Source organism: Chiloscyllium plagiosum, unplaced genomic scaffold (genome assembly GCF_037043375.1).
Source record: "Chiloscyllium plagiosum isolate Xiang-an unplaced genomic scaffold, Cpla_swu_hap1 HiC_scaffold_19, whole genome shotgun sequence".
Classification (NCBI taxonomy): Eukaryota; Metazoa; Chordata; class Chondrichthyes; order Orectolobiformes; family Hemiscylliidae; genus Chiloscyllium; species Chiloscyllium plagiosum.
In genome coordinates this window covers 27289979-27314714 of record NW_028270157.1, presented here as the reverse complement: position 1 = coordinate 27314714, position 24736 = coordinate 27289979, and the positions used below count along the sequence as shown (strand labels likewise).

Below are 24736 nucleotides of genomic sequence, written 5' to 3'. Positions count from 1 at the left end.
AAACTCTGGATTTTCCTCCCTAAATCTCTCTGCTTCTCTTCAGCATATGAAGTTTAGAATGTTTGAAACATCTGGTTGAAATGCCTCTCATTTATTATTGGAACTTCGACATCTGATTGCCTTCTGAATGCATTGAATGAGAATTTTCCTTTCTGATGGTTTAACTGAGGATCAGTTGACTCCAAAAGGGTTTTACCATTCTTACAAAGCTCCAACAAATTGTAATGATAAATGAAATTTATGGCTCCTATATTTCTCTATGGATAGCTAGTTAACACTTCAAACCAAAAATATGACCATTCTTTCTATGCCATTGAACATTAAGTTTAAAAAAGCTGATGTTTAATTTTATGAGACTCTTTATCAATTGATAACATTTTGAAACACCACTGTCACTAAAATAAAAAAAGTCTTGATTATTTGTATCAATAGTTTGAAGCATCAAAATAGCAACACACTAAGAAGGATGTAAATAATTCATTTGAGGAGGTAATGCCAAGTTAGTTTATGGTTAGTCACTTAGTTTAGTACATAGTAGAGCAGAAGCAGGAGATGGTGCCAGAAGACAACCAGCAGCAGAGTACCCCAGTGACCATGTGGATACTCGGTATGGCCCTTTCAGTACTTTGGCAAATATGGTATCACTGTAAAGTTGGACAAACATTATAATCGGGGGTCGAGAGAGTGGTGCTAGAAAAGCACAGCAGGTCAGGCACCATCCAAGGAGCAGGAGAAACGACATTTCATCAAAATTCCTGATGAAAATTCTTGCCCAAAATGTTGATTCTCCTGCTCCTCGGATGCTGCCTGTCCTGCTGCGCTTTTCCAGCACTGCACTCTCGACTCTGATCTCCAGCATCTGCAGTCCTCACATTCTTGTAACCTTAAAATGCTCCTGTTGCTATTTACTGTGAAAGATTATGCAAGTCCTGGCTTTGCTCAGTAGAGCTAATCAAAATGTTTTGTAGAATTAAATGCAGAAAATACTCTGGGTAGAATAATGTGGACATCTTGGAGTACAAATACATCAATCACTAGGTATTGTGTCCAGCTTTTAAGGAAAAAGCAAACCACACTCTGGCCTTTGGTTCTCAGGAAATAATTGAAAATTAAGGAATTTACACTAATTCTGTATCTAACATTGGTTATATTACAGTTGTATTTACAAGGAAACTGGGCAATCAAATGAGGGAGAAGGTTATGATGGTAGATTTAGATGAGAATAATGAGAGGAAGTTCAAGTGGAGCATAAACATTAACATGGACTGTTGAGTCCAACGGTCTACTTCTGCTGTGTGACTCCAAGTTACGGATACATAGGTAACAGCAACACATTTTTCAGCTCTGATCTCCAGCATCTGCAGTCCTCACTTTCTCCTAACAGATACATAGGTAATCAGGATTTGAATTCTCCATTTGCAGTTTAAATGTCCTGTCAGTTTCAGCCTGCTCCTGTCCCACTGAACTTATCTCCGCGTACCTTGACACTGTCCTGTTCCCCTTATTCCAGGAACTCCCAAAGGATACACTGGCAAGGCCTCCACCTACACTGTGCCCCAGCTCAGTGGATTCTCTATCCAGGAGCACAATTTGGTGAGCACACCACTGACTCACCTCTACAGGTGGCTGTGGAAGAATTGTCCCAGGACTCTACCATTCAGGGCACTCCCAGAGACCAGACATCTGCTCAGCCTCAGGCAGAAGACAATCCCATGCTCCTGGCCATAAATGCCTTTGTAAAGAAGCGCAGACAGGAACAGCATCAGGATTTTCAATGGCTATTGGCAGGCTGGATTGAAGGAAGGAGAAGGCTATCAACATTACCATTACTGTGGTGCATGTGTCTATCTGTCTCCATGGATAAGTTGGAAACTGTCAGGGAGATTCAGGTGTTGCACACTCGGTGTCTGCCAGATATGTGTGTGGTCCTACTTCCATTGGCTCTAGCTGTAGGTACTAAACATCAACAGCAAGTTGAGAAGGGGAGGGGACCTTGACCTCACTCGACCTACCCCATGAACAACTGCACAAATCACATTCACGGATTCAGCATTGTCCTACAGGGTATACATATATTTATGGGTAACCTAGCAGTCTATTTGGACTCTGAAATGTATGGTGGAAAGGGGTTTTCTAGATTGCTCTCAACCTGCTCTCTCTTACAAAGATTTCACTGCATGATACTTGGATATGATATGCTGACTGAAGCCTGAACAGCCACATAACCTTAGCACCAGGTGATGTTACTAAGCTCTCTCAATGACAGCTTCTTTTTCCCTTACAGTCAATAGGACAGAGAAAGTGTAGGTAATTGGAAGGGCATTACCTGATGATATCAAGTGTACAATCAGATGGATCATGAAATATTTAGTCAGCAACAGATAAAAATTGAAAGACTGCAGTAATAACAAGGTCATCATTCACTCAGTGACCCCGTTAAATTAAGCCAATCCCCAGATTTGAGATGCCTGCCGTTCCCCAAGACACCATGGTTTTACCACCTCATAAGCTCTATGAACTATTATTGAGCAAGCCATTGGGACTGACTAGCCCACCCTCAGAATGACTTGGCAGAACTATCCCAACTTGAAACAACTCTGGGGTCTCCACAATTCCCTGTTTTGATTGCATTAGATTACTTACAGTGTGGAAACAGGCCCTTCAGCCCAACAAGTCCACAACGACCCGCCGATGTGCAACCCACCAAGACCCATTCCCCTACATTTGCCCCTTCACCTAACACTACGGGAAATGTAACATGGCCAATTCGCCTAACCTGCACATTTTTGGACTGTGGGAGGAAACCGGAGCACCCGGAGGAAACCCACGCAGACACGGGAGAATGTGCAAACTCCACACAGTCGGTTGCCTGAGGCGGGAAATGAACCCGGGTCTCTGGCGCTGTGAAGCAAAAGTTCTAACCACTGTGCTAACCACTGTGCTACCGTGCCACCCACTGTGCCACCGTGCCGCTCGTTTTACCTACTTGCAATCTCTAGACTGGTTATACTTGACCCACAGGGCTGACTGTGGCCTAATTCCTGGATTGTAAGCACACAATTCCCTGAATTTTGGCAGGAGTAAGTGCTTGATTGGCCATGGCCAACTCCAGACCAGAATTAGATGTGTCCCTTGACTGTAGTCCCCCTCTGACGTATAGACATGGTAATTTGCTTGCAGCAAATGCGGTGTGTTTGCTCCCTAAACTCCTGGTACACGCTGCATATGTAACATTGATGTAACCATGTCCACCCCTGACTGGTCAGTGCTCCCCATCGTGACAAGCTGCCTGCTTCTCTCATTATGCTGAAAAGCAATGCAAGTCACAAAGCAGCCTCTAAGGAAGCACAAATTGAATGAGTGTATAGAAGGCAGGATAAGGACCATAAGGTGCATCCTCATTAGATGCCTGTATGTGTCCCTGCATGAAAGGCAACAAGACAGAAATATGCAAGTCATTTGTGTCCCCGAGTTCTAATGTAAAGTATTGAAGGGCCAAAACAGTGTGTGAGCTGGCTTAAAGGCTGGCATGCTGATGTGATGAGGTGTATGGTTTGCTACTGCTGACTTCCATGGGAAAGGATAAAGGAAGATGGCAATCATGGAGCATACAGGGACATTGTGATGAAGAACTGAGACAAGCGTTCGACAAGCTTGAGGTGTCTTTTACCTTCTCTGGCGTATATTCTGGGAATTTGTCCTCTCTAGAAAGAGAATTGGAAATAGCACTAGGGGAGTTGGGCTCCTAATGAGATGCAAATAAAGTATTTCTTGTTCAATAGCAAGATTGTGAAGTTGTCATTTAAAGCTTTAGGGGAAATCAGAAAAGAATTCCTTGATGCTGAGATTGCAATTTTTTCATTCTAGCCAAACGTTTCCACCTTTCTCACCATTGCCCATGGCACATCAAAGAAGGGAAAAACCCATCTGTAATTGTCCCAAACTAAATAAACCATAAAGTACTTCTACCATAATGCTCAGTATTTTAATACATTAAACATTAAATAGTTTAAATCCTGATTGAAGGTTCAGAAAGCCTATGATGGTTCAGAGAAGACTTGTTGTAATTGTGGTATTAAGCAAAATCAATTCAGAATGTATGCAGGATATTGTTACACATTAGGACCAAAGTAATGCTAAATGGACGTTGTAGAGTTCAAAATATTCAATATCTGTGCTTTTTCTCGATGGCATAATGAATAATGAACACTCATTATTACACTTTTGCATTTCAAATTTTCCTGGTACTGCTAATAAATCATGAAACATGGTGGATTGCAATTTCTTGGCAACTTTGCTGTGTGCATTTCACTATTATAGTTATGGAAAGCTAACATACTGTTTATGGCCATAACAAATCTAGTAAAGAAAATTGTCCAGCTGTGAGATTCAGCTGTAAAATTGCTTGAAGTAAAATCAATACTCTCAATCTGAAATACACATTCTAAAAAAGCATAAAAATATACCATAAAAATATGAACATCTGTGAAAATGGATAGTTTAGGGCTTAAAGAATAGACCCATACTGAAATAAAAAAATAAAAACGTGAATAAAACTCAATAGTAATAAAAAGTTAATGATTCTAGTTGAGAAAGCTTACTCAGAAGATTTTCCGCCTTTGTTTTAAATTTAGAGAGCAAAGAAATCATAAAAGTAAATTTCATGGGCCTGAACAGGGATTCTATTGGAGTCTTTCAGGTTCAGAGAGACAGCTACTTATTAGAAAGGGCATGTGGAGGAAAACATCAGTTCAGGTGCATTCCATTTATTCAGCAGCACATGTTTGCCAGAGATTCTGGTATCTACCCACCCAACCTACCATTTTACCCTTGGCTGATGAGCAGGGGATGGAGGGAGGGTTCTATGTGCAGTTAAGTAAAACTTCAGAATTTGTTTTCTTACTTTAGAGGTATTCAAGAGCCCAAGCTATTTGCCTGATCTGGACCTCTCAGCACAGTCAATGTTGGGATGCCAATATACCTTCACACGTAATGCCTGTGGAATAGCCCTTCCCCCTATTCTTGTAACTTACCTCTTTCCATTGCAACACTGAAAAGGTTCAGGACATCTATTTGGGCTCGGGAGGAACTTAGAGTGCAGATGGAACTATGATACAAAAATATGGAGGAGGGCATGTTTTGATGAGGACATAAGAAATCTTCAAGGTGATATTGAGCAACTGGCCAAAGACCTGGCAGATGTCATTCCATGTGGGAAAGTGTGTGGTCATGCACTTTGGTAACAAGAGTCAAAAGAAAGACTATTATTTAAATGAAGAGAGATTCCAAAAAGGATGCAGTGTAGAGGGATCTGGATGTACTTGTCTATGAAATGCAAGCATTGTGATGCAGGTTCAGCAAGTAATTAAGATATTTGACCCATATTGTTAGGGACTTGGTGTTTTAAAACAGGGAAGTCTTGTTACAACATGTTACAGGGAGTTGGTGAGGTACCACCCAAAATGCTTTGTGCAATTTGGTCCTTGTATTTAAAAGAAGAAACTACTGGCATTGGAAGTTGTTTAAAGAAAATTCACTAGTCTTGACTCCTGAGGCGCAGGAGTTGACATCAAGAACAGCAAAACAGGTTAGGTCTTTAATCATTAGACTTTAAATGAAGGAGGGATGATCTTATTGAAACATTAAAGATTCTGAGGGGCTTTGGGTAGATGTTGACAAGATGTTACCACTATTGCGAGAATCTGAAACTAGGAGGCATAGATACAAAATAAGGGGACACTGAAGTGTGAAGAAATGTTTCTCCCGGAGGGTTGTGAGTGTTTGGGATTCTCTACCTGAAAGAGTTGTGGAGGCTAAATGACTGAAAACAGTTAATTGGGGGATTACATAAATTATTGAAATATCAAGCAGTTAAAGGGTGTGTTGAGGTGGCACGTAAGAAGAATTGATGCCTGGAGCAGACCCAGCCATAATCTTGCTGATGACAGGACAGGATTGAGGGGCCAAATAGCCTATTGCTGTTCTTATATTTTTATGTTTTTATGCTTTTTGTGTCATAAACATTGTCATAGTTTTTAAGTATATATATCTAAAATATGTGACAATTTAGTTTAAAATATAAAAATATGCTTTCGCTTTTCATAGTAATAATATTTGTTGCATATACTTTACGCTACTTCTTTGTATATTGTGTCAACTATAAACAAATGCAAAACTTTGAAAAATCTCTACATTGCAGATTACTCAGTTATAGGAAATCCCTCAAGTAAGTGGTTGCAAATTTCTATTTTGTTGTTCATAGCTGGATAAAATTTGATGTGGTTTCGTTTCTATTTTCTGTCAGATTAAAAGACAAGCAATATAAATCATAAAAGCATGACCAATTGCATGGTAACTGGAGAAGGGCTTTTTTTGTCTCCCTCTGGAGAGAACCTTACATATCTGTGTTTCAGCTTTGGAAGCAATGTGGGCTTATTTAAATTCCTTGGAGAGCAGGACAGAATGATAATACTTTCATTGCATTTGTTTTTTATTCCTAATTCCAAGAAAGAACTTCAAGTTCCACAAAAGTCCTCAACACTTATCAAATCTACACATACCCTTTTAACCATCCCTTCAAACAAATCATCACCATTTAAATATTTCCTTATCAGGCCTATGTGCCTTATTCTAAAGAATTGCAGTATCTTAACTCTAGATATTTTTGAGTTCAGTATATAATCCACAGAGTGATCTGTATGTTTGTGACACATTTTGAAATAAATGATGTGATTTTGTAATTTGTTTTGTTCAATCTATCCCACAGGCCCATTAGCAAGAAGTTATTCTTGCAGCATGTAGAAGATCTGTGTGTTAATAACAACATGAAGTTTCAAGAAGAATTTTCGGTATGTCTTCAACAGTTGTCACAACATGCCAAAAATTTAGAAGCTCCACATGTCACAATTTATGTCTAGTTGAGTGTATGTGAGACAAGTGAGAACCTTTGCCTTGATAATCAATACCCAATTACCAAGTTTAATGTTTATATAGTAACATTACACTAATTTTGACTTTTCACTATAGGTGGCAACCTGATCGGAATCATTTGCCAGCCACTTCCGTGTAGTTGATCCTCTGCAGACCACCCCAGATTGACATTTTTTCTTTCTGGGGTGCCACTATATGTGTTCATTAGGCAGAGGGTAATGCTACAAAATTCTATTGAACTATTTGTAAAATTCTGTTATCCTTGAAAGTATCAAGATCATTTTCAACACACCAGTTCTCCATTCAGAGCAACTTTAAATTTAAATTAAAATTCCGTTTTGAATCAATGGCAGTCACTCTTACCTCACCTCTGGTTTCATGGTATGTTTCATAATTCTGTGGAAATTTCGGGGCCTCTGCAGTAAAAACCACAACAACAGTTTAGGCTAATGTGATGTAGCCCAACCTCCGAATGCTGAGCAGTAGAGGCAGACACAATGGATAGAGATGCTAGTTCATCTCACTCACCTTCTCACTCAAATGTGGGAAGGATGTGCCAAACACCAGACAGGGCCAGTCAACTGCCAGAGCATCAGGTATAATGCAAACAGTTAGCCCAATTAAATTGTGACTCAGTACAAGGCTACTTTCATCCCATAAGAAATATTTTTTATTAAGTCATTTGATGTACCCACGAAGCAAACCTGGAAGATATAATAATGTAGGTGCATAAACTATATATCATATTATGTCATCAAGAGGAATTGCACAGGGCAAGTAACACTGATGGCGCATTTGTTACTCACAGGGTGACAAATGGGTTGCAATTTGTATGAATTTTTCCAGAGAAAATGAGGTTCAGCGACCATATTTTTGTTCATTCCCTCTGGCTTTCCCTGTCATTGGGATGCAACTGTGTCTTCTTGTCAACCTGTTTCATGACTACTATCTTGCAAAATCATCTTATGTCATCTAATGCTGCTGCTTGCTTTCCGTGTAGATAATGGGATTTAAACAGCCTGACATGGTTCCTCCCAACAGGTTAGAGAACTAGTGGGAAGTCAGCATTACCTCTGTAGGGAAGCCCAACAGATTAGATGCCTGTTTAACTAGCTAGCGGGGGACACCCCCTTGAGTTAGGACCCTATTGGTAGAAGCCCATTCTGAAAGAGCTGCCAGTGAACAGAACTGACAACCGCTGATGGTGCTCCAGGGACTTCAGGAGGAATTGTTGCTGGTTCCTGGGCTCAGATGAGTGAGAGTGGGACAGGAGTGACTGCTGGGGGCTCTGGGACACAGGCAGTGGGGTGCTTTTCACTAAGCTCTTCCACAATACCCCTAACATACCAGGTTCCCCAGTCAAAATGTTTGACGATGAGGGATTCGTAGGTTTGTGGGAACCTTACAGGGTTATACTGGCCAGCCTTAAAGAGATAGGAAAAGTCACGTAACTCTCTTTGATCCTTGAGACACTACTAAACTTAATTGGATTGTCAATTAGCTTATTAATTAGCCTCATTGACATCTTGCCGAAAGCGAGCAAGAATCCTGCATCAGCCTCTTCCATGAGGTTAATGTCCAGCCACGCCCATTCCTATGGTTCCTGCTTTGATGGGATGACTAAAATCAATCCAGAGATTTATGAATAAGTAGCTTTTCTGAACAGTTCAGTTCAATTTTTATTTTTAAATGGAGACACTTGTATTCTAGTCATGCCTCTCTTCTTGAATATCTCTATATGTCTGTTTATTAATCTCTCCCTCTTGGGAGGGAAGTGGCCTTGTGTATCATTATACTGGTCCATGAGAAATCCCAAAATTGCCTGCATTAAATCCGAAGCTGTGATGGCTGGCCAACGCTGTCTGCTGTGTAACACTTCCTGCACCATTTGCGTGAGTGAATAGAAGGGCTAGATGTTGTGTTATCTTTAGAAATAGTATCCTCGTCCTTTGTATTCCCACTCTTCTCTTGTATTTCAGCCATCTAGTATATTCCAGTCATGCTTCTGCCATTGGGGCTCCTGTCAGTTGGTCCTTGCATGGTTATTTCTGCCATGCAGACCTTCCACACGCAATATAAATCAACTGTCCAAACCTATTTGCAAGTATGTATCATTTTTCATCTTCTGGAAAATAAAAGGCTAACATTCAAAAGAAGCACACTTGTGTTCCACTATCAGTGATACCATATGATCGCGTCTTTATTCATTTGTGACATTGCAACATTTCTGGTCCATTCCTAGTCAACTTCTAAATGTAGTAGTAAGCCATTTCTTAGACCATTGCATGTGGTGAAGAAACATCCATAGTGCTGCAATGAAGGGAGTATTTAATCCAGTGAAGAAGCAGCAATATATTTCTACACCAGGAATGGTCTGTAGCTTGGCAGGGAACTCGCAGGTTGTGGTGTTCCCTTGTGCCTTCTGAACTTGTCCTTCTGGGAAGTAGAGGTCAAGAGTTTGGAAGGAGTTGTCAAAGGAGCATTGGCAAGTTGCTGCAGTGCAGGTCAATGTGCACACTCTTGCCACGGTAACTCATTAGGAAGGGAGTGAATGTTTAAGATGATGGATAATGTGCAAATCAAACAACATGCATTGTCCTGCATGGTGTTGGGATTATTGAGTGATGGAACTGCACTCATCCAAGTAAATGGAAAGTGTTTAGTCACATAACTGACTTGAGCCTTGTAGACCATAGATAGGATTGGGAGAATCAGGATGTGAGTTTCTTGTCAAAAAAATTCCAAGCCTCTGATCTGTTCTTGTAGCCACTATTTATTTGGTTAGTCCATTCAGTTTATACAGTTCAGCTTCTGATCAATGGTAACTCCCAGGTTTCTGATGCTGGAGGATTCAATGAAAATAATACCATTGAATATCAAGAGAGGATGGTTGGATTCTGTCTTGTTGGAGGTAGTCATTGGCTGGCAGTTGTGTGACACAAATGGTAACATGCAACTCATCAGCCCTAGCTCCAACAGTGTTCCAATCTTACTACATATGGGCACAGACAGCTTCAGTATCTGAGGAGTTGCAAATAGTGTTGAAGCTTATGCAATCAGTGGTGATAAATTCCCATCTCTGCTCCTATTGTGAAAGAAAGGTAATTAATTATGCAGCTGAAAATGTTGGGGTCCAGAATACCACCTTGGGCTGGTAAGAACAACATATAAAGTTTAAATTATATTTGTATTTTTTCTGTTGAGAAGGTAAAGACTTGGTTAGTCACTTTTAAAATTTCATTCCTGAGCTTGGTGCAGTGATGATGAGAGGTCGGGAGGTTAGTTTTGGTTGCATACATTTTGATGATGTTTTCTGACCTTTATTTGAAGAGCTTGGGTGTTAACAGTTAAGTAGACTAATAAAAATGGTAGAAGAAAATGAAAGATGTGCTGTTGCCTAATAACAGAGATTCAGACATACAGAAAAACACAACAGTCCAGAAAGTCAGTCAATGTGTGATGTATGCTCGACAATGAAGGATTACTGGACACAGTTTAGGAAATCCATGTAGTTGCTCTGAAGTAACCGTGAATTTAGTTTGCAGTTTGCATTAGGTGTCTTGATGAGAGACACCATTGAAGGAATAAAGCATTTAGAGGTTGCACAGAAATTCATCTTAAAAAGCCAGTTAAAGCTATATCTGTATGTGTTTGATTGAAGTACCATTGTCTGGAAATGGTGGTTACCTCATTAAGATTTGAGTGTTTGTAAGAATAAAAGGAATAGAATGAGTTTGAATTCTTTTCTGATTTCTGGAATGATGTTTTTTTCAAATTTTATTTTAGTCTAGTATAACATAGTGCATGTCTTTAAACCTTGTATTATGAAACCAATTCATATTTAATATTTCATTTTAAGTACTTCATTTTGAAAGAATATGGAGATGCCTGGATTTTATTTAAAGGCTCAATGGAAAGATATTAGCACTTTTTTTCAAGCAATTCCTCTCAGAATTATATGATTGTGATAATTGTTGGTGTTGGTTACTTGAACTCAATTCAGGAAAAAACTCTTGTTTTTGACTAGGCTTTATAGCTAGCCAGTATAAACAGTGGTTTCAAGCTTAGAGTTTTTGTTTTAGATTTATTTGGGAAAGGTCTTCTAAGAACAAAGTGTTCGGCAAAAGTCTCCAGTTTCTGATGCACCTTTGTGGTGAATTAAATGTGAAACCTAATTGTTCTTATGGAAGTCAGTGATGAAATGAACTTCTCAAGATTGTATTTCCTGAGCTAACTATGTCTGCTAAGACCACAGGAAAAACTGTAACTTGACCATATGTGCAAGTCCACTGGATGGACAGACTTTGGAACAGTCTATACCTTTTTTTTGTCCTCCGTAAAAAGCACCCTTGGACAGAAAGGGTGGAGAAATTTGTTTATTTTCCAGTGTGTGTGCATAACACACAAATTATGTGTGTTAACCAATTGTGCATCTTCATTGGATAGGTTTTGTCTTATAATAAATCACTAATGTTTACCAAAGAAATTTAGTTGATGGATCTTTTCACAGAGGAGAAGCACATGAGTGGCCTTATTAGGACTTAGGTAAAACACTTTAAATTTATGTTCTGACTAGTGCAGCAGTGGGACTAGAGAAAGACGGGGCACTGCTCTGCTCCCATATTGGATATAAAACCTGTTAATAAATTATTTTATTCTTTCAGTTAGATGTACACTGACAATCTCTTGTGAACACATTCAATTACTGGCCTCCATGGTCAAAAATAAAATAGAGTTAGGATCTAATAAACCAGGTTTCACTCTAGGATCTGACTTGTCTGGTATTAACATCAATTGGGATCATAACATTGCCAAGTGCCCACTGGATGGGTACTCTATCCAGTTTTGCTTTTTAAATTTTTCTTCTGTAATGGATTGAAGCAATTGGGTGGCTTGCTTAACTGTGTCAGAGAGCAATTAAGAGTCAACCACATTTTATAGGTCTGAAGTCTAGGGAGGCCTCCAGGTACCTTGCCTCAAGGACATGAGTAAATTAGGTGGGATTTTATGACAATATAGCCATTTCATAGTCACTGTTACTTAGACTATCTCTTTACTGTAGATTTGTTAATTAATTGAATGTGAATTTTGTTCGGCTCCACTTCTCCCCTATAATCGTGTATGATTGACTCATCCTGGTGAACAGATCATTGGATGTTTAATCCACTTGAATTTAGGCATAGGGAAATTATTCTATTGAATCTACTCCCACACATTCTCCTTTGGTTGGATGGAATGCTATATATGAAGTCCTCATTAGATACTAAATGACAAGGCAACATTTCTGGATCTTGCTCAATATGGTTGTTCTCCCAGCAAATTGAGGCTACATTTCAGGTCCAAAGAAATTTGGGTCCCCAATCTTTCACAATGACTTTGATGGCAGGTTAAAGGAACCCACTGACTGGTTCTCCAGGGCTTACTTCACTTTTTGCAAGTTATAATCAGAAACTGGGGAAGCTGTGCAGAAATTCCAACTAATCATCTTTCTCAATGTATTCCAAATTAAGATGCTTCCACTTATTTTCAAGACTGTCTCCAATTGATCTACTTTTGCATCAGTAAGATGCCATTTAAGATACTGATTCTGTGACTGCTCTTTTTTAATCAATGGAAATATTGAAATTTAAGGCAGAAATGTGAACAGAATCAGGAGTCTTCCTGCCACCAAATCCTTTAGACCATCTGATTGTCTTATGAAAGAAAAGATGTACAGAATTTAGTATTAGGAAAACTGGTAGGAATCTCACATCACTTTTTAATAGAAGGCCTGATACATTTATGAGGAAATCAGATAGTTAACTGGACACTATGAGGCGTCCTGTGAGTCTAAGGTGGAAATCTCAGCCCCAAGAGTTGCCGACCATTCATTGTCCAAGGAAGTAGGTAGCCTGCATTGGAATCCCCTTTCCTGTAAACATACAAAAGCACACTTTCACGCACGCACACGCACACATGTCAGAACTTGTCAGGCAATCTTCTGGAGGCAAAGGAGACCCTAATGAGTCTCTTTACTCCTTGAATCTTCATTAATCCCTGTGGGGCAGGGATATTTTGATTGAAGTGGCTCATTTCTAAACCCAATGGCACTCATTCTATATGGGGCAGTATTCCTGTTGTCAGGAGTCAGATATGGACACTGTTGTGCAATCATCCAAGCCTACACATCACCTTGCTCACTCTAGCAAGCTCGCTGAATTTTGTTGGTATTCCAGTTTTAGACGTTGTTAAATTTTTCTGCCTATTATGTTTGCTTAAGTATGGTACTTAAGTTGCTATAGTACTTAAGTGATACATTGTAAACCAATTGCAAGGCTCAAAAGAGGATGCTTAGCTTAGTTTGGAAACAGATCTCCCGAGCAGGAAGTTTAATAGTACTGGATTCATGGCTATTCATGGATATTTTTATCAGTTTTGATTGTCAGAAATGACAGTTTGAAATATTTATTTTAAAGGAACTCCCCAAACTGGGTCAGGAACTTACATCATCTGATGCTGACTTGCCCTGGAATCGAACCAAGAATCGCTTTGCAAATATAAAGCCCTGTAAGTTCTATTAAATTTTTCGATTAGAGGACCTTTGCAGAAGTATTACCTGAAATATTTTTCAGAAATGTTTCAATTAATATGTGAAGTTTCAGTTTTCGAGACGATGTCAGTAATGGTACAAAAATTTTGATGTATTGTTCTAAATGCTATAAACAAATACCATTTTATATCTGATCATAATAGAGATCAGTAAAGTTCTCCAGCTAATTAAGTCAAATGATGTTATATTTTTGAGAAAATTTAAGAACATGGGGACAACATACACAAGTGTAAAATATTTTCTGCAATAGTTCTTTGTGTAATATTTATTCAGTTAGATTTAAATTAAGGATCGAGGATTGGTGCTACAACAGCCATCTTTTCCCCAGAAAGACAATAAGATTTTTGTTAAAGATCAGTTCTATCTCCATTTTAGCATATTGTTTTCCAAATCAAATATTTACTCACCTGAAAGTGCTAAAAAAATTTGATGAATTAGCTGATTCTTGTTTTGTCCTCTCTATTATTTGTTTCTAATTGATTTCACAATCATGAAGCACATGTTAAGAGGTCAAGTGAGAAATAACAGCTAAGGCTGTTGTCAAACTGACCACTAGGAGATGCACAGGAGCTTCTTGGAATGACTTAGTCTCTAGTTTTCTTTTCCTTTCTTTGATGGAACTATCAGGTTTCTGCTTGTTGCATTTTGGTAAAAACGCAATTCTGTCAATAACTCTCACCAAATACAGTTGCGGTCCTTCAGTTTGGTTCTCAGTTAATAAGTCCCCATTAAATTTGGTAAAAAATTCATACCAACCTAGTTCATTTTGATAACTGTGTTGGGGATTACAATTAGCTTTGTCACACAGGCTAAAGACATTAATTTCAGCACCTACCCTGCTTCTGTAATGAGATTATGGGTATGTGTAGAAGTGGCAATCTGGGCAGACAACTACCATGCCGAAAACACACCCAGTTGGCACATACAATACCCTGCCTGTTATTTTTTACAGCCATCAGTGTACATTAATTCAAGTGAAACAAATGAAAAGCAGTTCATGATTAGTATTGGTAAGGGAAATGGCCTAGTGCTGGGACATGGCCAATGCTATTATCACTGGACATTAATCCAGAAACCCAGGTAATATTCTGGGGACGCAAGTTCAAATCCTATTGTAGCAGATGGTGGAATTTGAATTCAATGAAAAAATCTGGAATTAAGAGACTAATGATGACCACAAATTGATTGTTGGAAAAACCCATCTGGTTTACTAATGTCCTTTAGGGAAGGAAACTACCATCCTTACCTGGTCTAGCCTACATATGACAGCAGACCCAGAGCAATGTGGTTGACTCTTAACCCCTCTCCCCACCCTGCTCTGGGCATTTAGGGATGGCAATTAATGCTGGCCTCTCATCCCTTGAATAAACAAAAAAAAGTAGTGATATACACTGTTAGTAATCCTGAACAATGCATTTCCCAATCAGATGAAATCTTCCTAAGCATTGAATGACATGGGCATTGGTGAAAAAGTCTTATTTTTCCCCAGTGTTAAACGGTGAAACAGGATTAACATTAGTGAGCAGTGAGAGGTCTATTTGTATGCATTCTCATGAATTAACATACCATTATTAGCTAATCTCACATTATTTATGTTACGTTTCTCATTCTCCCACCTGCCAGATGAAAAACAAATAGTGATAATTCCTGACATGAAAGTCAAATGTCAGCTCTCTGCTTGCTCCTCTGGATCTCCATCTCATATACCAGGCACCAACATTACAGGGCACCTGCTGTGGGCAGGGTTCACATGCACCGCCTGTCCACAGATCTTGGCTTCTGACACACGCCAGTATAATCACAGCCTCATGGCACATTTCCACTTAGAATATGATTCTGCACTTCAGTGCTGCACTTTGAGATACACAATCAGTTCTCAATGGTATGCTGATACCAAGACATATTGAGTGCAGCGATAGACATCCATCTCATGGATTTAACCAGGGTGCTTTCTTGCTTGGTGTCTCAGCACTAGCCTTTTCCCTTTTTGAGTGCTCGCAACATCCCTGCCTTGCTCTGCCTTGTCTTTTTGTGCCACGTCCCCTCAGCCACAGCTGAAATTCTAAAAGTAGTTGTTTCTTGTCTTGCCTTTTAGTACAGTCACAAAGACAAGCAGCTTGTTATTAGTGACCAGTAAAGGAATAGACACGTTGCTGTACATTATTGTGCTCACAGCTTCACCATGTGTCATCAGTGTACACAGTAAACACACTGCAAGTACATCAACCAAATGAGTATGTCTAAGTCTGAGAGTCAAATCAAGGGAAATTCTCTCTTCAGTCAGGCTCAGTAAGTCAAGGGTAATCTCCAATATCAGTCCAGGCGCTGTGATACAGTCAGTCATCCCTTTTGGTGGTAAGGTCCATGCAAGGATGCATGGGAGGTCAGTCAGAGCTGCATAGAGATCAGTCTGGGATCTGGAGTGTCATCAGTTGGTCTATACGTCCCAATCTGTCAAGAGGTGGACCACAGTCAGTCCTGGGGATCCATTCACTAAAATTCAAGCGGCAGTTATTTGGGGACACTGCTGGGAAGGGAAGCTGTGAAAGTCAGTAATGGGGATTAGAAGCAGCATACAGAGATGCAGAGGGGATGACAGTTATGAAGCGGAGTAACTTATAAATAGATATTTGTAAAGGGGAGGCAGTAGGGGTAATTCAGGAGTGGTTTTGGTCCTGGTAGTGATGAAGTGCTGAATGTAGGGCTCCCCACTGCTCATTTTGGCTCTTGCTTCCCTACTGTGGGATTTTGTTTTCCTGGAATGAGGCATCAGAAGAGTGAGATGAATGTATTTGCCACATCTGTCAGGGATGAGATATTCTGAGACAGTGGGTCAGCCGCACAGAGGCCATGTTGAAATAGTTTTTTGGGATGTTGGGATAGGTCAGAGCATGTTAGGGAAAAATTTCAGTGCTTCTCTACACCACCCAATCGATCAGGACCTCCACGTCCCTTTCCACAAAGTGAGGTGCCAATTTTCTCTTGTCTGCCATGTCTGAGGAAAATGCTATAATTGATGAAATTAATGTAATTGGTCTCTCACTGAGTCACAGAGTCATAGAGATGTCCAGCACGGAAACAGACCCTTAAGTTCAACTCGTTAATGCCGACTAGATATCCTAAAGTAATCTAGTCCCATTTGCCAGCACTTGGCCCATATCCCTCCAAACCCCTCCTATTCATGTACCCATCCAAATGCCTCTTAAATGTTGTAATTGTACCAGTTTCCATCACTTCCTCTGGCAGCTCATTCCATACACGGACCATCCTCTGCATGGAAAGGTTGCCCCTTAGGTCTCTTTTATATCTTTCTCTTCTCATCCTACATCTATGCCATCTAGTTCTGGGCTCCCCTAGCCCAGGGAAAAGACTTTGTCTATTTATCCTATCCATGCCCCTCATGATTTCTATGAGGTCACCCCTCAGTCTTCGACACTCCAGGGAAAACAGCCCCAGCCTATTCAACCTCTCCCTATAGCTTAAATCCTCCAACCCTGGCAACATCCTTGTGAACCTTTTCTGAACCCTTTCAAGTTTCACAACATCCTTCCAATAGGAAGGAGACCAGAATAGCACATAATATTCCTAAAGTGGCCTAACCAACATCCTGTACAGCCGCAACATGACCTCCCAACTTCTATACTCAATGCTCTGACCAATAAAGGGAAGCATAGCAAATGCTTTCTTCACTATCCTATCTACCTGCTTCTCTACTTTCAAGGAGCTTTGAACCTGCACTTCAAGGTCTCTGTTCAGCAACACTCCCCAGGACCTTACCATTAAGTGTATAAGTCCTGCTAAAATTTGCTTTCCCAAAATGCTGAGGCTGAAGCACACATTTTTGCAGGTTGTATTTTGACAATAAACAGAAGTTTATTAAACAAAAGGAATGAAGACAAAATAGAATTATCCAACCAATTTATTATAAACAAATTCAAAGTTTTAAACACACAGTAGAAGTAAAATCTCATTAATCTCAAAACACTCCTTTACAAGTTTTTAAATATTCCATTGTACAGTACCCAACAGCAACCCTTCTACAATACATGAACCAGAATCCCATGTTCTAACAGTTTGAAACATTTAAGATAACTGCCCCTTTAACTCTGAAATTGGAACCTCAGACAGCTTACTCCTGCAGTTATCATACACTTGGGTTTAAACTAACTCAGCTTCCAATCCTGTTCAGGGTTTTATCCAAACACTTGCAATTGGTGACTATCACTAACTCCTGACTTTAAGGTGACTGAATTTTACTATATTCTAGTCTTCTCAGGAGAACTGCTTTGTCCATGTATCTCCATGCAAGCACTTCACAAAACTGCTCCACTCAAAATAAAACTCAAACCAGAAGCCTCCCCCTCCATGCCATGGGTGCATCTATCCAAATTTAAAAAAAAATCTTGGGCCAGAAATGTGGAACAGAGACCTTGAGGTATAATTTGTCCACCTTTCTAGATCATAAAATTCCAATGTAAATAAAACGCATTAAGCTGCCAAAGTAATTCTCATGAACTGTTCTAAAACAAATCACTATGGCTATAGAAATACTAATAAGTTAACTATTAACTTCAGATGCACAGAAAACTCTTATGTTATTAACTCAATTTTCAAACCTCAAAATAATATTCGAACTTTATGTTAATCAGATTGTTGATATCTACAAAGCAACATGTCATGTGGCAAAAAACACGCCATGTTATTTCAAACAGTTTTTTTGTCTTTTTATTATGGATTAAAACAAATTAGACAAAATATTGATATGAAGAAAGAGAATGAAGTGAAATTAAGGAAATAATCTTAAGAATTCTTTAACTTGAAGTTAGACTGTAAAGTTTAATATTATCCTTACTAAAGCCTTTTTGTGTTTTAAGCTACTAATGAAATTATGTTTCACTTAAAGCATCTGGAAACAGTAAGATTTATGAGAACTTTAACATCAGTCAATTTGAACTTTTCAAGATGCAAAATAAGTTTAACATTATAAAGTGCACTTTTAGTATCACTTATGCAAACATTAAACTACAGGTGCATGAAGCAATATATTTAATACCTTTTAAGATTTGTAATCTAATCCAACTGCTCAATCAATTTAGCATTCTTTACTTTTTATTCGCAAAATGAAAAGTTAGAAATGTAGAATCTGATTTCTATAGACTGTAACACTGTATTTCAGGGGTACTTGTAAGTATACTGCAGTAAATCAAAAAAAAATCTAAATCAAGTTCATCATGAAGCCAAGGCTAAGATCTTATCAGAAAACAGAAATTGTCAGAAAAACTCAGCAGGTTCTTCAAAAGGTTGTGAGAAAGGGTCACTCGACCCAAAGTTTTAACTCTGATTTTTCTTCACAAGTGTTGCCAGACTTAGAGTCATAGAAATTATACAGCATGGAAACAGACCCTTCGGTCCAACCCATCCATGCCGACCAGATATCCCAACCCAATCTAGCTCCACCTACCAGCACCCGGCCCATATCCCTCCAAACACTTCCTATTCATATACCGATCCAAATGCCTCTTAAATGTTGCAATTGTACCAGCCTCCACCACATCCTCTGGCAGCTCATTCCATACACATACCACCCTCTGTGTGAAAAAGTTGCCCCTTATGTCTCTTTTATATCTTTCCCCTCTCACCCTAAACCTATGCCCTCTAGTTCTGGACTCCTCGACCCCAGGGAAAAGACTTTGTCTATTTACCCTATCTATGCCCCGCTGAGCTTTTTGTTTCTGTTTCTGATTTATAGCATTTGGAGTTCTTTTGGTTTTTATCTTATTAGAAAATATGGCAGTCTGAAATTTAGGTCAATTCTGCATAATTTTTATGATTTGGAGATGCCGGTGTTGGACTGGGGTGTACAAAGTTAAAAATCACACAACACCAGGTTATAGTCCAACAGGTTTAATTGGAAGCACACTAGCTTTCGGAGCGACGCTCCTTCATCAGGTGATTGTGGAGGGCTCGATCGTAACACAGAATTATAGCAAAAATTTGCAGTGTGATGTAACTGAAATTATACATTGAAAAATTGATTGTCTGTTAAGCCTTTCATCTGTTAGAATACAGTGATAGTTTCACTTTCATGTGTAAATCACAAAATCTTTTTTTAAAAGTTGCATTCTCGGGTTAGCTGTTAACAATGGTGATAGCTAGACAACACCTTCAACATATTGTCTAGCTATCACCATTGTTAACAGCTAACCCGAGAATGCAACTTTAAAAAAAAGATTTTGTGATTTACACATGAAAGAAATGAAACTATCACTGTATTCTAACAGATGAAAGGCTTAACAGACAATCAATTTTTCAATGTATAATTTCAGTTACATCACACTGCAAATTTTTGCTATAAATTCTGTGTTACAATCGAGCCCTCCACTATCACCTGATGAAGGAACGTCGCTCCAAAAGCTAGTGTGCTTCCAATTAAACCTGTTGGACTATAACCTGGTATTGTGTGATTTTTAACTTTGCATCATTTTTAGCTCATGTCGGAAGAACTGCCTTTGATGTATTAAGCTGTGTCTGAAACACAAGTTGGAAAGCATAATATTCCTTGACGAATGTAGCTTCACTTTTTCCTCCAACTTATTTGAAACGGCCACTGTTAGCTTATGTATATGATATATCGGCACTATACATATGATTTAGAATGAATTAATGACATTATCAACAAACATAAATTTCTTTTATGTAGATAATAACAATCGAGTGAAGCTCATGCTTGAAGCTGGTGTCCCAGGATCTGATTTCATCAATGCTAGCTATGTTGCAGTGAGTAGATCAATATTTCTTTCTCCAGCAGCCACAGAGATCAAGACAAATATACTTAAAATTAACTTCACTAACCATCATAAGAATGTAGCATTGCCATTAATTACAATACCAATTATGTTAGATTATTTAAAAGCATTTAGAGTTCTACTAAAATTCACCATGGGATGCACTTTCAATGGCAAGGCAACTTTTTATGGTTAATACTTGAGTAGCTGGTCATGACACCCTATTGAACTACAGTGGTGAAGGTATACCCACAGTGTCATTAAGTAGAGAGTTCCAGAATTCACAATGTAGTCACAATGAATAAACAACATTGCTGAAAATAATTTAAATTTTCTATTCCTTTCTAGTTGTTGTTGCCTTAGAAAAATACACATGAGCCTCCCTTCTCTGAACTACTAGCTAATCGCTTGTCCCTAAAATGATTCTCATTTTTTATCTGTACATAGATTGCTGAAATTCCTGATCTAAGTTATTTGTATTGTTTGATTAATAGATTATTCAATTATTTGTTTTATTCAATTATTTGTTCCTGCATGTTGTGACCTCTTGCAAACATAATTTCTCCATTATCTTTACTGCCTTAAAATATGAAAATTGATTTTTTCATATATTATTCCCTCACCAAATACCATATGCTCCATAACCGATAATTATCACTTATTAATTCCTTTTTCATATTCTCATTGAATATCTCTCAATGTGTGTTTGACCACAGTACAGTTGCCTATAGAATGATGGCATATTAGTAAAGATTACTTTCTAATAGCAGGAAAGAGAGAGACTTGCAATGACAAAACAAAAAGAAAACTTTCCTTTTTTACAATTGATGGCAAAAGTACAAACAGGTTCATTCTGCATGTGCTTTGACTTTGTTACAATTAAAGAGTGAAGAAAGAGCTTTTATTTTATATAACATCCTTCTTATGACACATGCAAAGACAAAGCTGGAGGTTGGACTGGGAGGAAAATCTGCAAGGTCAGTTTTGGATCAATGATTCCACCAAGTAGGGGTAGCTGGCTAATGAGTGGTAATTAACTTACCTTGAACCCAGATTGGTGATGTTACCCAGATCATACCTAGAGCAAATAGGTAACTGACAAAGCGTCATTAGAGATGGCCTCCCTGTTTCAGGCCACAGTCCCAGTATGGCCTTATTAATTTACTTGAATGAAGCTATGCATTAGTATGGACTAGTTGTGCTGAATGACTTGTTTTTAATTCAATATAATGTCGGGAAACAATGCATCCAACTTCCTCTTAATAAGATCCTATAACAGCAATGAGATAAATTGAACTTTTTTTCATGCTGCTTATAAGAACATTGGAAGGATTGCGAGAAATTCTGCAAATAGTGCTATGAAATATCCCCTATCCAGATGTGACCTCAGTTTTTTTTTTATTTAACATATTTTCTAATCAACCTGTTCAGAGATGTCATTACACACCTCAGAGCAATTGGGATTTGAACCTGGTCTCCTAGCCCAGGGGTAGAAACTCTACCTCTCATCTGATGCTTCTGACAGTGCAACACCCCTTCAGTCCTTTTTGAATGTATATTCAAGCTAATAAAGTGGGAGCTTGATTCCATACATCTGATAGAATAGTAAACGTGCTAGATCTTAGGATAGCTGACAGAACTATTTTTTGAAATATAACATTGATAATAATTAGAACATTGTTATATATAGCCATTTTATTTTAATGTATTGTTCCTTAATCATTATATTTGCTATTTTAATAGGGTTACTTATGCCCAAATGAGTTTATTGCTACTCAAGGCCCTTTACCAGGAACAGTGGCAGATTTTTGGAGAATGATTTGGGAGACAAGAACTCAATCCATAGTCATGTTGACACACTGTTTTGAAAAGGGCAGAGTAAGTCGCTGTTAAGACAATGACATGCTGTGGAATGGAACATGTGTGCACACTATTTTAGTGAACAGATTAATGAAAATAGCTGGTCAGACATATCAGAATGACAAATTTTAAAAAGTTATTTCATGAAAATGCAAATCAATATTTGTCATAAATTATAATTTCATGAAGTAAAGCATCAGGATTATTGGTTGATTAATTCCGCAAAATATTAATTGAACTGAACTTATATGGGTATATTCCTAGAAGCCATGCCAGTATTACATTAACCTGCGCTCCACCATAACATGCAAAGCTAGTGAGAGAGTATCTTGTTTACGTGAAGCTTCCAGACATTTGTTCCAATGAGTGTGTGTCAGCCCCAGGCTGCTGGAAACTCTGGCACTATTGCCATTCAGATGGATATACTGATTAGCCCCTAGCTCCAAGAAGCAATCTGTGAAGCCTCTTTGGAGGTTAGCCTATTATAAATCTTTTACAGAGTGTGACAGAATAGGTGTGGATTAAATGTTACCTCTGGCTGATGAGTCTAGAGCCAGCTCACAACTCTTAGAATAAGGATTAGGACATATAAGACGATGAGGAGGAACTTATTCATTCAGAAGATGGTGAATATTAGGAATTCTCTATGCCAGAAGGTGCAAAGACTAAGTCATTTGGCACTTTCCAGACAGAAATCAATTGTTATGAAGAATAATCATATTAGAGTCAAAATGTTAACTGTTTCTCTTTCCACAGATGTGGCAGACCAGTTGGGTCTTTGTTTTCATTTCATATTTACAGTATCCATAATACTTGTTTTTATATAGAAATAGTTTTCTGGATATTGCTGACATCTAGATAACAAATAATGGATAAAAATAGTGTTTTGCTAAGTGACCATCTATGATCTCTACGATTGGTAGTGCAGGCTCAGTCCCACTCCTGCCCCAACATTGAGGTCCTGCATTTAAGTGCCCTACTTATGCAAACTCACTTATCCAATCAACACTCACTGTGTAATGTTCTATCCACTGACACTAATGTTTGCTCATTCATTGTTTTTTGGAAATAATCGTGCGAACTGCATTGTATAATGTAAATGTGCATTTTATGTCTTCACACAAGTCATTGACCGTGACATCCTCTGGAAATGCAACTCCCCATAAATGTTGGGACTTTACTGTATTTCCTTTGTTCCCATGTCAATTTTGATAAGTTTTACAATGTGTCTTCAAACTGTCAGACTGTTTTTGAGCTTGTCCTCCTCATGACTATCTACTTATATACTTTCTGAAGAACAATATGCTTTGTCTCACCAGCACCTAGGTTTCTAGGAGAGTAAGGAAGTGGTACTCCCTTGCTTGGGAAATCCTAGCTCCATCTGCATTATTGGCTTTTTAAGAGGTAGAGGTCCTGCCTCTCAGAATGTTAACCAGCAGGTCCCAGTTTAGGTTAGGACACAAAGTTATGATGAGAGTTAATATTGAGTAATTTCAGTCTCAAGGCATTTCACAAACTGTGCAGGTAATTTTCATCTTATGGTATGCAATACTTGAAGTTATTAACAGGACATATTAAAATCTCACAACATTGTTGCATTATTTATTTCAATTTAGATTAAATGTCACCAGTATTGGCCTGAGGACAACAAGCCAGTAACTGTGTTTGGGGATATTGTGATCACTAAACTAGCAGAGGATGTTCAGGCAGATTGGACTATCCGAGAACTGAAAATTGAAAAGGTACATAACTGCTATTCTAGTGAACTCACTGAAATTGATATGATAATATGTTGGAGGAATTTTTGATAGTGAAAATTATGTTGTAAAATACATCTTGTCTAATTTGAAAATGGCAACTCAATACTATTCTGTTTAGCTATGTTGTACATGAATAGAAGCTTTCAAAATTTTCATGATGGAACTTAGGCTTTATCATACCCTGTCACTGTAAATGTCTTTGTACATCATGAATATGATACCTTCATCAAACTGCAGAGATTAAGGCGTATCTCAAATGATTGAACTAATTTTGTTAAATACTTTTATACTTTTCCATTATAATTTTATCATTGATTGAAGAAACGTTACATTTTGGTGGTTTGACCTCAATAATTGTTCATTGTAACTGGTAAAGACAGGTGTCACATCAATCTGTGAACCTCATAGTAAAGTCAAAAGTCATATGACACCAGGTTACAGTCCAAAAGGTTTAGACAAAATCACAAGCTTTCGGAGCGATGCTCCTTTGTCAGATGCAGTGAGAGGGGGCCCACTGACACAGAATTTATCAGCAGAGAGTGTCTGCCCCAAATCAATACTGACACTTCCACCTCATAGTAAAAAGCTCCACGTTTGGGGAGCAACAGTGTCAGCAATATTGAATTATTGGAAACATTAAAACAATATATAACTTGAGATTTGATTGATATTTTATATATTTTTTTGACTAGGGAAGGGGCATTCTGATTTTGTTTCATTCTTAGAGTTGTTCCTGTAAATAAGGTGACAGGAAATCTGGAGACCTGTTTGTGTACATGTATTTCTAATGAGGTTTTACGGTCCTTGAAGTG

At 38.5% G+C, this 24736-nt stretch overlaps 1 protein-coding gene across 1 annotated transcript in view; it reads left to right on the top strand.

Moving 5' to 3' along the window:
* ptprq (protein tyrosine phosphatase receptor type Q) overlaps positions 1 to 24736 on the top strand; it is a 206953-nt gene that overhangs the window by 166800 nt on the left and 15417 nt on the right. The window contains exons 51-56 of the mRNA XM_087997157.1: positions 6200 to 6226; positions 6767 to 6848; positions 13386 to 13476; positions 20220 to 20296; positions 22048 to 22182; positions 23781 to 23906. Of these exons, the coding sequence (XP_087853283.1) occupies positions 6200 to 6226; positions 6767 to 6848; positions 13386 to 13476; positions 20220 to 20296; positions 22048 to 22182; positions 23781 to 23906 (538 nt within the window). The remainder of the gene's footprint in view (positions 1 to 6199; positions 6227 to 6766; positions 6849 to 13385; positions 13477 to 20219; positions 20297 to 22047; positions 22183 to 23780; positions 23907 to 24736) is intronic.